Source organism: Melozone crissalis, unplaced genomic scaffold (assembly GCF_028551555.1).
Source record: "Melozone crissalis strain CALT ecotype California unplaced genomic scaffold, PUWL_Pcris_2 ptg000014l_1, whole genome shotgun sequence".
NCBI classification, from domain to species: Eukaryota; Metazoa; Chordata; class Aves; order Passeriformes; family Passerellidae; genus Melozone; species Melozone crissalis.
Window position 1 is genome coordinate 5,924,856 of NW_026535792.1, and position 13,168 is coordinate 5,938,023.

At 47.1% G+C, this 13,168-nt stretch overlaps 1 protein-coding gene across 4 annotated transcripts in view; it reads right to left on the bottom strand.

Annotated features, from left to right (window-relative positions):
• CHD2 (chromodomain helicase DNA binding protein 2) overlaps nt 1-13,168 on the bottom strand; it is an 83,916-nt gene that overhangs the window by 14,815 nt on the left and 55,933 nt on the right. For all 4 annotated transcript variants that reach the window (XM_054272967.1, XM_054272964.1, XM_054272966.1 and 1 more), the window contains 17 exons: nt 12,824-13,049; nt 12,003-12,103; nt 11,286-11,330; nt 10,956-11,131; nt 10,154-10,278; nt 8,910-9,126; nt 8,206-8,295; nt 7,119-7,309; nt 5,943-6,131; nt 5,289-5,451; nt 4,777-4,929; nt 4,229-4,300; nt 3,007-3,156; nt 2,276-2,424; nt 1,671-1,767; nt 867-959; nt 219-392 (listed from right to left, as the gene is read on the bottom strand). In XM_054272967.1, the coding sequence (XP_054128942.1) occupies nt 219-392; nt 867-959; nt 1,671-1,767; nt 2,276-2,424; nt 3,007-3,156; nt 4,229-4,300; nt 4,777-4,929; nt 5,289-5,451; nt 5,943-6,131; nt 7,119-7,309; nt 8,206-8,295; nt 8,910-9,126; nt 10,154-10,278; nt 10,956-11,131; nt 11,286-11,330; nt 12,003-12,103; nt 12,824-13,049 (2,411 nt within the window). The remainder of the gene's footprint in view (nt 1-218; nt 393-866; nt 960-1,670; nt 1,768-2,275; nt 2,425-3,006; nt 3,157-4,228; nt 4,301-4,776; nt 4,930-5,288; nt 5,452-5,942; nt 6,132-7,118; nt 7,310-8,205; nt 8,296-8,909; nt 9,127-10,153; nt 10,279-10,955; nt 11,132-11,285; nt 11,331-12,002; nt 12,104-12,823; nt 13,050-13,168) is intronic.

Below are 13,168 nucleotides of genomic sequence, written 5' to 3' on the forward strand. Positions count from 1 at the left end.
GCACCAAGTCCAGTCTGGGCCCTCAGGCTGCATCCCAAACCACTGGTGCAATGCACAGTGCCAACAAGAGGTCACTGTGTTACCTCTGTGCTTTATCCCAACCAACTTTGGAGGAGGAAAAGATGCTCAGATCTTTTTTGGTGCAAGGAGGCTTCCCCTGAGCACTCTCTTTGCCAGTTCTCTCCTCCAGCCTCTCATCCCCTCATGATGGGCTGTACCTTCTTCGTTGAGCTCCGGATTCGAGGCAGCATGTAGATTTCCTCCAATTCTTTCTGCCTTTCTTCCTCCTCCACCTTTTTCCTCTGCTCTTCTGGAATGATATCATCCCAGTCCTTCTGGGACCGCTCATCCAGCTCTGTCTCTTCCTCCTCCATGGTTGCAAAGTTGGCAACCTTTTACAAGCAAAGGAGAAGTTTTAGCAATTCCCTCCCCTGGCAGGAACACCCCAGAGCTGTCTGCTAAGCCTCAACTCCTTCTCCACAGGAATTCTGCCAACACTTCCATAACTACTCCATAATTGATCCCTATGCCACTACATTCCTGGCTCCTTGCCCTTCTTTGGACTAACAGCTTTTGAGGAAGTACGTGCAGTTTAAGGAGTACTGCTGAGTATTTGTAAATTATTGGGTTTGTTTCCAAATTTGGTAAATTCTGCATTTTATTCACAGCCTTCAAAACCACTTTCCTGAAATTAAATTAATACTTACCTCAGGAGGGGTTTGGAACTGGATGATCTCTAAGTTCCCTTCCAACCCAAACCATTCTGTGATTCTGAGATCTGTGCGAGGTGTTCCTGCCTGTTACTGACCTCAGGGTGTGGGGAGCCACATTCCCAAACCCAGCACAGCGCCTGGGGGTGTCCATACCTTGAACTGTGAGAGCAGCTCGTCGGTGGCACTGGTGGACACCTCATTCTCCCGGGTTTCAGCCAGACGCAGAATCTCGTCGATGTCCATCTCCTGCCAGTCAGGGAGAAGGAGGGATAAAGCAGAGGGTGCCAGGCACAGCAGGATGTAAGAGGCTTTGAGAACAGGCTGGTGTGCTGATATGAGCTAAATAAAGTGCAAATGTCTGCAGGGTGTCATCCCGGAGGGCAGGGATGAACTGTCTCAAGTGGGACAGCAAAGTACAAATAAGGTGACAGAACAGAAGGAAAGGACCATCAGGGCTGAACAGTGGGGAAAATTTCCAGGCAGTGAGATGTATGAACTGTAGGCTGTCTCCCTGGGGAGAAGCTCTGCTGCTTGGACCATTAAGAGAATTGGTCAAAACACTCAATGCTAAACTGTCAAGCGATGTTGCACTGAGGCAGGAGAGAGCGACCTGTTCACTGCACTGTGCTGACTCCTGCCTTGCTCAGAACCACCAAAAAAGGGTTCTGAGCAAGTGAGAGGAGCCTTCAGCAGGCTGTGCTGTCACCAGCTAATAATCCTCAGAAGAGAAGGGACTCCTTGGGTGACCATTACCATTTAATCCCCAACAAGGCTCTCCTCAAACCCTGATCCCACAATCCCAGACTCTGCTTCCAGCTTCTCCAGACTCCCACATGTCCTATTCACCAACCTCCTCTCATGCACAGGGCAAGAACAAAGCAGGAGCAACCACACACAGTCCTTCTTGCAGACCTGGAGAGCACTACAAACTGCTATGTGATTTCAATTTCAAACTACCTGAGGCTCTGACTCTTCCCCTTCCAGCTCCTTGAAAAGATCTTCAGCTCCAAACTTCAAAATAGCTGTCAGCTCCTCTTTGTTGAAGGGATTTGAGCTGCAAGAGGAAAAGAAGGAAAAGGTGTTTTCAGCTGTTCAGTCAGAACTGCTACAGCACAAAACCATACCAAAGTTTCTCCCAATTGAAGCAAGGAGTAAGATTTCTACCCAGCACTATAAAAAGCTTTGTTATTATTCTCTTTCCTGCTCCAGCACAGACAAAGACTGCAATGGGAACCACCTCCATCTACTGGGGGAAATGAAGAGAATCTGAGGTCACTGCCAAAATGCAGCTGTTCCACAGCCAGGTTCCCTCAGACCAGGATGATCTCTGGGTGAGAGACAGAAGCAAAAACAAGTGGTGCCCTAAAACAAATCTTGAATTTCTGATTATCTTTATCCTATGTATCTAAATAAATGGCTGCAGAAGCCAAATCAGTGGAAGCTGCCATGATTTATTAGCCTTCTGCCCTGTACCCTATCAGATAAATCTGGGAAATGCCAGCAGGGGAGGCTGGTTATGCCCCGTGCTCCAGACACTTCTGCCTCCTGACACAGCCACGTACTTGGATCTCCCAGAGTTGTTGTCCAGAACAGTCCTGCCAGTGGTGTCCATACGCTGGATAACCAAATGGTCCAGCACCATTTTCTTCTTGGCTCTCTCAATGATCTCCTCCTCCACTGTCCCCTTGGTGACCAGGCGGTAAATGTTCACCTGAGAGGCAAAAAGAGACCACAGCTATTTCCTGCACAGGCTCTGCTGACACAGCAATGCATCCCTCAGCTGCTTTCACTGGGCTGCTGACATTGTCTCTTCATGCACAGATGTGCTTTTTCAGAAGAAAAACAAACACATTCTCTCTGTATCCAGTCAAAATAAGGATAATTAACACAGATCCAGACACAGTAGTGTGCCTAAGCACAGAGCAAAAATCTTCTGAAACAATTGCTCTGAATTCAAACTAGCACCAAACTAGCTTTTCACATGTCCAATAACCCCTAGAAAAGGTGGATGTTCTACTTTTTAAGTTTTTCAGGGCAAGAAAGAACAGAGTCCATAGGACTAGGCTGAGAAGTGCAATGCCATGGGTTGGGTTCTGGGTATGCTCAAAACCAAGAGAAAGACTTGGCACCTGGCAAATCTGGGCTGCTTTTTTGTCTCCTACTTTTTAAATGAGATTCCCTGGAGCAAGGACTGGGACAACAAGCCCATGTTTTCAGAAGCTTTGGTGAGGTGAGAGGGTGTTTAGGTGCACACACTGAAGCCAGAGTGAAATAACCCAGCAGCTCTCCTGACCTGCTTCTTCTGTCCGATCCGATGGGCTCGGGCCTGAGCCTGAAGATCATTCTGGGGGTTCCAGTCCGAGTCAAAGATAACAACAGTATCAGCAGAGGCCAAATTAATTCCCAGCCCTCCAGCTCTTGTTGACAACAAGAAACAGAAGTCCTGAGAAGGAAAAAATAAAAAACATGAGTTAACCAGCTTGTAACTGTGGGCATAAAATAGCAGTGGTGACTCAAAAGCTGTAAAAGGGAAGGCTCTGTTGCACTCATGCTTCTTAAAGCAGAAAAAGGATTTCCTTCTCATATTTCCTTCCCTTTCCTGTTCATGCAGGCTGAGCAGCACCAGCCTTTAAGCCCAGACCCAGGGTGAGGCAGTGCTGGCCCAGTTGAAGGGATGAATCAATTTGGGAGAGCAACACAAGCAGCTCAAGGCAGGAGCACCTTATAGTTACTTCTGAGGGTCAGACCCTGTTGCTCACCAGGCTCCTACAAAGGCAGCAGGCAAACCTGCTTTTTGCTGCCTGAATCCTGTTAGGAGTGAGATCAGCAATGAACAGACTGTGCCAACTTAGGGCCAAGATGCCTGAGCCCCCATAGATGCCCTCAGGACAGGGAAAAGGGCAGGTTCTATGGCCTTTCTTTCTCTTTTCCCCTCACACTTCCTTTTGTTAACTTTCCTACAACCACAATTCCTCAGAATCCCTGTGTGAGCCAAGAATCCTGCTCCAGCCCAGGCTCCTGGAGTGAGGAAAGGTATTTCTCACAGCTGGGCTGACTGACACAAAAACAAGTGTCCTGCACCAGTCACTGTGAGTCAGCAAGCCCAGATGAGAGGTTTCAGATGCCCTCTCCTATTACACTGGAGACTTTCACCTCCAGCACTGGAATCCATTGCTTGCCAACACTTAAAATCCTTCTTTTGCTTCTGTCATTTCATATTCAAAACCAGCTTCAGACTGGAATCACTCAGCAACCATCTCATTCTCCAGACCAATAGGGGGAAAATTACTAAATTTTGGCTGTTCCCAGCCTCTTCAGAACTTTCTGGAAATGTGACTGGCTGCCCTGCTCCTTGGATGCAAGAGATTTCCAGTAATATGAAATATGAAAAACCTGCCATATCCGTGTCTTTAAAAGCACCTGGGCTCCTGTGGAAAGAACTGTTCTGAGCTAACCCCCTGGAGTCAGTGCCAAGCTGTGGCTCAGCCACAAACCCTCTGCCCAGCCTGTGGTACCTCGGAGCCGTCGGCGTTGAAGTGATCCAGCGCCTGCTTTCGGATCTCCCCCTTGATCGAGCCGTCCAAGCGCTGCAAAAACCAACAACAGTGAGAAAAGAGAGAAGGTAAAGGAGCCCTGAGGCACTGCTGCACCCGAGTGCTGCCAGCCCTGCAGCCCCCTGTGCTGCCTGCAGCGTTTAATTGTTAAAAATAGCCACCAATTAAAAATATCTGTGCTGTGTCACAAGGGCTGGGGGATGCTCGGGGAGCAGGCACAGGGCGGGTGACACCGCAGCTCCCGTTACAGGCTGCCAGCCAGGCTCTCTGTGCTCACTGTCCTCGGGGTTTATCACATGACACAGCCCAAACAGGGCCTGTCAGAGGAGTTCTGCACAGGTGGGGCCACCCTGAAAGGAAGGGACACCCCAGCTCCTTCCAGTAAGTGACACCTGTAATCCCAGCCACCAACCTCGGGGGAACTCAGTGACTCCCACTGCTCAAGCTCCCTCCACTTTTGCCCACACTTTCAAGGGGACCCCACTGTTTTCCATGCTGATGTTTCTCACCTGAAAAGGGTAGTGTTTGATAGTCAGGTACTCTGCCAAGATGTCCAGCATCCTCACCATCTGGGAGAAGATCAGCACTCTGTTGCCTCTCTCGCGCAGCCTGGTCAGCAGCTTGTCCAAGAGAATCAGCTTTCCACTGCTCCTGATCAAAGACTGAAGAAATAACCATCATTTCCAATCTTACCCTTATATACATCACACAGAGACCTGCACAGACCTGCTCCTTTTGGGGTCATTCATCTCTTGTACATCCATTATCAAATAATCTGCATTTGCACAGCAGAGCCCACACTCACATTGAATCACACAAGACAAATTGTACACTGCCCACAGCTCCTGCTCTAGAAGGCCATAAAATGTTGCCTGCAGTAGCAGTGGAGGGTTGGAGGTTCAAATGGCTTAGCTGTGAGAGCTATTTTTGAAGAAGAAGCCACAGAAGATAAAGCTTCACCAGATATTATCAAAAGAATGAAATTTAAGGAAAAGAGGTGGTGGCCAAGGACACCACTCACCTGCAGGGTCTCAAGGCCATTCTCTCTCTCATTTTCCTCGGGAGGTTTGATAAGGTAGCAATGGTTGCAGCACTTTTTCAATTCCATCACAATGTTCAGGAAACCAGATGTGCTTCCCCTTGTTCCCTTTGAAAGAGCTTTGTAGTTTCTTGTCAAAATCCACCTGCAGGCAGGAAAATTAAAGTCGGCATCATTACTCATTGCAGAGCAGAGCCTTGGAGGAACAAAATCTTCAGGAACAGCTCATTCAGGCATCAGTCTACTTCCCTGCCTCCATCTCTGGAAGACACTTCTCTTAGAGGATGCTATTTCCTCTCTAAAAACCTTGACTTTCCTATTGATATTATCACTGTTTAATATTGAACAGCATCCCAACTTTGTGCATATTGTCACTCTCTCAGGAAAGACATAACCTCTGTCTTGCAAAACTGGCCAGTTGAACTGGATCACTCTACAAAAACATCTTCCAGAAGGAAAGATATCAGCTCCTCTACCTCATATTCCTGCTGGGAATCTCCCAGTACCACAGGTGATGGTGTCTCACTGCACTCTGAAGGCCACAGGATGCACAGAACACTGGAACACACTGCCAATGCCCACAGAGAGATGTGCCCATTTCCACTGGCACTGCCAGTAACCCATTCAGTGACTCACTTGTAGTACTGCTTCTGCAGAGCAGACATTTCCACCCGCAGGATCTGCTCCACTTTGGCTGGCAGGGATTTCTCCACATCCTTCTTCACCCTGCGCAGCAGGAATGGCTCCAGGACTTTGTGAAGGCTCTGGTAGCCATTCTCCCTTCCTTTCCCGTGATCCTCCTCAAAATCCTCCCAGAACTCAAACCTGGCAACAGAAAGGAGGAGAAGGGAGGTGTCAGAATGCCTCTTGTCTTATGGCACCAAACAGCAGCTGTTGGATGCACTCCTGCTGCACCACAAACAGGAGAGCAGCACTTTAATGGAAACACAGTGGAAGATAACAGATTCACTCTGCTCTGGTTAACTGAACAGACTGCTGGCAAAGCTAGAAGATCTCTGGGCTTAGACACCTTCCTAACATCTTATATTTGAGCTCCCAGAACCCAAAATCCCAAGTTTTCCACTATTTCACTCTGTTGGCATTTACCTGGCAGCAGTTTCTGAACTTTCCACGATGCCTTCCCCCCAGGCATGGCTTTGACAACTGGACTGATTTACCCTGCTCTGAAGCTCTTTTGGGATTGTTGCTTCCTCTGACAGCTCCTTTGAAATGTGGAGATCTGCACTCCTCCACTTGGGAAACCTCAAGCCCCTTCTTCACTTTTTATGTCATCCAATAAAAAGAATTTGGGGGACAGCTCTTCTTGCAGTCAAACATAATTTCAGCGAGCTTTGAGGGTTTGCCTGCCTTAGCCTTAGAGATGCCCATAGCTCATTTTATTTTAAAGGAAACAAAACATTTGTTACACTGTGGACACACAATCAGCCAGACAGCACCCCCAGAGCTGCCATGAAATGGTTGGCAGAGGTGCCTGAACCACAGTGCACTGGAAAGCTCAGAAATGGCTGAAATGATTGCTTCAAACAAGTTTAGCTTTTTAGAGAAGGCTGGAAGACAGCAGACAGATTTGAAAGGCATGTATCAGGTTTCCCCATTCAGTTTGCTGCCAGAAATACTCCTCATGTTAGTTATTTAACCTTTGATTTTCCCCACTAATGTCTCTTCTCCCATCATTGCTGTCACACCACTGAGTTTAATTCAGGGATTTCTGCCATCCTGCATCCCTTGAGCCTACTTAACAGACAAGAATGGAACAGAGACACTTCTTGGAAGGCCTGGAAGGAGACTCACTTCTCTGGCATGATGAAGTGCAGCAGGGACCAGAGCTCCTTGAGAGAGTTCTGGAGGGGGGTGCCAGTGATCAGCAGCCTGTGGTTGGACTTGAAATCAATCAAGGTTTTGTAGAGCAAGGAGTCGTCGTTTTTCAGCCGATGGGCTTCGTCCACGCCCAGAAAGGCCCAGTTAATGCTTCCCAAGACAGTCTGGAGGAAAAGAAGGAAAAAACACAGATGCTGGGGAGATGCTGGGTCAGACAGGCCCCACCACCTTGCACATGTGTGTCTCTCCAAGGCAGGAAGCCCTGCACTGTGTGTGTCCCTATGGCTGCACCCTCACAGGATCTTCTTGCTAATAAAATTTGGGGACCAGGGTGCCTTCCCAGAAAGGAAAAGGTGAAAATCATCCATGCTGTACAACACTCCTGCTGTATCTCAATAGTCCTGCAGCAAGTACACCTATTCTAATCTCCTTTGTTTTACCCAGAAAGCAGAGTCCTTCCTCAGCTCTTTACTCTCCCCTTTCTCCATGCCCTTGGGGCCCTGGGTAGCACTGGTCCCACTGGAGCAAGAACAGGAGAGCAGATGAACAAGCCTAGAAAGTTCAGATAATCCAAGAATTTTGATTTAAATTCTTTTTCTTTTTTTTTTTTTTTAAGCTTTCAGTTTTTTGTAGGACTCAGTGATACACTGACAGGGATGATGCATATTTCCTAAGCAGACAGATTTCTCGTAGATGTAAAAATGTAAATACTGTTAACACTGTGGCCAGAGGTTCAGTCTAATGTTTTGTCCTCTTAACAAGCCTAAATTAAATCAGGTAAAAATCCAGGTACTGCTGGATCCTGCCAGATGTCTTACATGTAAAATAAAATAGCACAACTGTGCAGTACAAGAGTGATGACACTGCAAAATGTGTCCCACATTCCCACATTTTCTTGCAAATGTAGAAGGAAATGAAAATGGGGAAGGAAAAGCAAATAGTGGCTGTAGTTATCCAGCACCACAGAGGGAAGAGGTGAAACCCACTAGCTGAGAACTGGCTTTCTCCTTTGAAAATGAGAGAAAGTCTAAATAAAAACATTCTTGGAGTAATGACTCACCTTATCCTTCAGGAGGATCTCGTAGGTTGTGATAAGTGCATTGAATTTCAATCTTTTAGACTGAGAATGGATCCACTCATATTCACGTATCTGTGAGGGGAGACCAAAGTTAACTTGAACACATGTTATCAAAAGAAAGAGTTAACAATTAACAGTTTTTACTTTAGTGTAGCTGTAAGCCAGAGACTCCAACCAAGTCCAAACCCCTGTTGTTCTAAGGTGCCATTTGATGAGCTCAAGGTGCCCAAGGAACAATTTGTTTTAATGAGCGCACGGTTCAACTTGCACAGCTAACAAAATAAGGTTAACTTGTTGTTGTGATTAATGAACACATCACCTCACTGCAGACACCACTGGAGTCCCCACACTTGTGTGTTCCATTGTCTGAATAATCCCAAACACTGAAGACAAGCATTTTACACTGCTGGACTTCTCACTCCATGTTTCACTCCAGATCAGTGCTGGCTCTGAGAGAACTCAGTGCTCCTGCACTCACTCCAAGAGGCAAAATAAAGCAGAAAATTCCCTGTAGCAGGGAGCTACACCCACACACTCAGCCACACCAGCTCCAGCTGCCTGCACGCTGCCAGCACTATCCACCAGCCTCTCCAGCTGCCTGTGTGCCACACACACCACACACGAGCTGCTGCTGTGCACCCAGTGCTTCTCCCTGAGCCCTCACCCTTTGCTCTCTGATTACACACCATGTTCCTGCTCATGAGGTCTCCAATGTAAACCACCACGTTTATCTCGGGTGCCCACACTTCAAACTCCCTCTGCCAGGAGGTGAGGGTGGACAGGGGCACCACCACCAGGAAAGGGCCATAGAGCTGGTGCTGATGGAACAGGTATGACAGGAATGATATTGTCTGAATGGTCTTGCCCAGTCCCATTTCATCAGCCAGGATCACGCTGTTGTTCCTGAGGAAGAGGAGAACAAACAGAAATGCTGTCTGAGTGCATGTTTCTGCCACTATTTGTAGATTTGTAGCCCCTCATTTCTCTTCACAGAGAAAAGCAAGGCACAATTCTTGCCAAGAATATTTCTGGGATTCATGTTCTCTGAACCTCAGAGAAAGGAAAAATAATTCTTATCATTTCCTGTGCCTGTGTTTGTGCAAAAGTAGAATGCAATATGGAGATTGTTTACCTAGAATGATGGTACTTTGTTTCCTTGCCCTATCAGGGCCAAGTGTGTGTGTGTCAGGACTGTGGGCTGACAGTCATGAGATTCAGTGCAGTGGACTGCAGAGTTGAGTGCTTGGCAGATTCAGTTCAGATGTAAAATAATATAGAATAATATAGCATAATAAAGTAATTAATTAGCCTTCTGATGAGATGGAGTCAGATGCAATCATTTCTCTCTCCCCTAGCTGGGTCTCACAGCACAGCTATAACTACTAATTGACTGATGCTCCACATGAACAGCAATCCACAACAAGGACAGAGAGGGGCAGTGCAAAAACAGCAATTTGAACACTTCTAAGTGGATCTCAGGGACAGCCAGACTGAACATGGCACAATAATGTGCAAAAATTAACTGATTACTCCAAACTGGAGGAAAACAGGCAGAGGGGAATCAGTGGCCTAATTTTAGAAGGACATCTCTCAAAGATTTCAATGAGTATATAAGCACACTGAGCCAGAAACCATTTTTTCCCATTAAGTCAATGGAAATCTAGGGCTTATATGTACCAGGCTCAGCCAAATCCATCATGTGAACAGGCCCAGACAGGGAAAATGCTTTTTGTTTTCACACAAGGTTTCTGAAGTTCATGCTTTAGGCAGCTCCTGCTTGCAGTGTCTGCAATGCACCTGGGCATGATAACATTTGAAATCCTCCAAGCTGCAGAAGGAAGGTGGGTAAAGACCTCACTTGAAAGGGAGGTGTACTAAATCCTTCAGGGACAAAAAGGCACAGAATGAACATGCCAGGCTGTGCACATACTTGCACCAGGAGTGAGCCAGCCAGTTGAGGCCCTCCAGCTGGTAATCGCGCAGCTCCAGGTTCTCCCCGCCGATGTACGACGGCTGCTTCTTCAAGGCAACAAACCTCGGCCTCTGCTTCAGCACCTGGAATAAAACCTGCCTTAAGTCCACTGAAGAGAAAGACAGAACTCTCAGTGGTTGAAAGGCTGAAAATTCAGCAATGAAATTGATGAATTTAGCAAAGAGTGTGTATCTATTCACTGGTTCGAGTGAAGAGAACTTCACCTCCATCCACATTTTCCTAGCCAGTGCTTGTGTCTGCATTTCTGGTGATTTGCCTGCTGCCCTCTGGTTTATGATCAGGGCTCTGAGTCCCCCAGGAGTGTAGTAAGCTGCACAAAATACCCAGGAGTCGGAACAAGCTCCACTTCCTTCTGTGTCCTCTTTTGGTTTTTCTCCCATTATTTCTGTCCCTCTCCTTCACTGTATCAGCATCTTGCAGGCTTCCTCTTTTCCCAGGTGAGCTGTTTTTTCATCCAACTGATATTAAAGCTGCTGCAGCTCCTTCTGAGGAGGAAGCACTTGGCAAGGATTAATTAAGCCTCCCACTCCCCAGGGGGACATAACGTTCTCACTGCGCACAGAGTAAATGAAACTCAAAGGGCTTCACATCTCTGCTTGAAGTGCAATACAAGAACAGCAAACAACCCTTCAAACGCAGGTGGGAGGATGGGAAAAATGTTCTCTGACATTTATCCTGACAAAGCTTCATGCTCCCACTGCTTGCATCTTCCCCCAGCAAAGGAGAGAAGCCAGCAAACCTTGCAGTCACGGGTGGGAATGGTCTTGGAGTTGTTCCTGCTGTTGAAGCTGTCGATGCAGTGCTGGAATTTCTTGCTGATCAGAGCCTCATCCTCCCAGCTGCACTCGGCATAGGGCAGCCCCATCCACTTGCACAGGTATTCAGGGTCATTCGAGGATGTTTTGCGACTGTTTGCTGAAAAATATGCAAAAAAAAGCCCAAACTTCAGCACCTGTAGCTGAGCAGCTGAACCACAAGCATGGTTCACAGGCTGAACTGCCCAGCAGCCACAAAACAGGTCTTGGCTCATAGCAAAAGTGTAGAGAGACCAAAAAAAATGTGCCTTTACCTGGGAAATCGGAATGTCCCGTGGCAGACTTGCTGGTCTTCACAGCTGTGTTCGGAGAGAGAAGGGAAGGGAGGGTTGGAATGCTGGCAGCCAGCAGAGGGAGCAGGGCAGGCCACCACTGCCTCACACCCACGGTTTTACAGTAATTGTACTGGAAATAGCTTACACAGCTCTCCAAGCCAATTCCCAAAGCAACTGGGCATTGGCACCTCTGACTGACATCGCTGTGATATTACTAAAGTGCTCAGTAAGTTCTGGTTTTATTTTTATTAATTAATCATGAAAATCTCGCCCCTGAGCTGCCTTGCAGCCTAACCACATCCTCAACCACACCACAGAAAAGAGACCTCACAAAAGCCAGGCCCGTGCTGCTGCTTTGGAAACAAACATCCTGCATCCAAAAGGCTGGAGACAAAGAAATTCAGCAGCAACAATTTCAGCAACCTGTTGGAAACTAGTGTGTCATCCCATACTCCAGGCAAGGAAAGTCCCTGATTTGTATTGCTTGTTTGCAAGCACAAAAACAAATCTGTAAACCTGGATTTCTACTGTCCAAATTCCTAAATTTCACACAATGAATTACAGTAAAGACCATGGGGCTTTCTTCAGGGATACTGGACAGGGAAGAAGAGAGAGCTGCACACTCATTCTGCTGTCACATGGAATGAAGTTCCCATTCCTATTTCACCCCTTTACCAAAGCCTTGGCTCCACTTACCTATTACCCTCTCCACTATTTGATACTGTTTGTTTAGCTCTGAAGCCAGCTCTTGTTGGCAGTTGAAATATTCCACATCTTCAGGTGATACCTTGCCCAACCTAGATGCAAAATAATTCAAAACAAAACACTATAATGCTTCTGTCATAGTGCTCATGGATGTTGCATATAGAAAATATACTTTCCTGTATGGTTCTGTCATTCAGACAAGTCACAGGGGCAAATTACTGTTACATGACATGTTTCTTAAATTTCCTAAAATTGTAAATTATTGCTGAGAAGCAAATGTCATAGATGTTCAGACTGTCTCCCTGTTAAATGCTGCCTTATTCTGATGCAAGAAATTAATCTCAAAACAGGAATCAAATGGAGATGGAAGCTGCTACTCCAGCTTTAGCACTTTGGAAAGGCACTGTGGCTCCCCTTATAGTTCCTGGGGAAGCTGGACATGACCTGATGCAAATTCTTGCACACAGAGAAGTCCATAATTAACAAGGGTTAAAAAGGCTGCAAGCCCTCACAGCACCTCCTGGGCCAGGTGAGTCTGTGCACCCATTATTTGTTATCAGCCTTCCCAATTCTTAAGGCTAGGAAGTGGCAATAGTGTGGATTTCAGGTCTTGTCCTCTCCATTTTCCAGCCATCCACACCACAAATATCATTTCTGTGTGGGGGGATGTTCCTCAGCAGGCAAAGAGAGACCAGACTGCACATGAAACACACTTTGTAAGAATAAATCAAACATTTTCAGTCATGACTCCTCAAACCTCAGGCTAAACACAACTTGCCCAAGGCAGAATCACTGCTTGAAGCGAAGCCTACCATTGCTTGATCTCCTCCTCTTTTTTCTTGAAGTTCTCCAGCTTTTTGAGGCCCTTCACTTTCTGCTGCTGCAGGGACTCCTCGCTCTCCCACGTGCTGTGGATGTAGGACCAGCCCTTCCACTTGATGAGGTACTGGACCTCCCCCTCGTCCTTCTCGGGGTCGAAGTCGGCGCTGGGGTTCCCGTTGGCCTCGGTCACGTACACGGTGGTGGAAGCTCCGATGGCTGCAAGAGACACCAGCCTGCACTTGGCACCCTCCTGACCCACCACTGGGCATCAGCTGCATTACCCTTCTAATACATCTTTTGTGGGAGCACCAAGAACACCCAAAAGATCCTGCAAA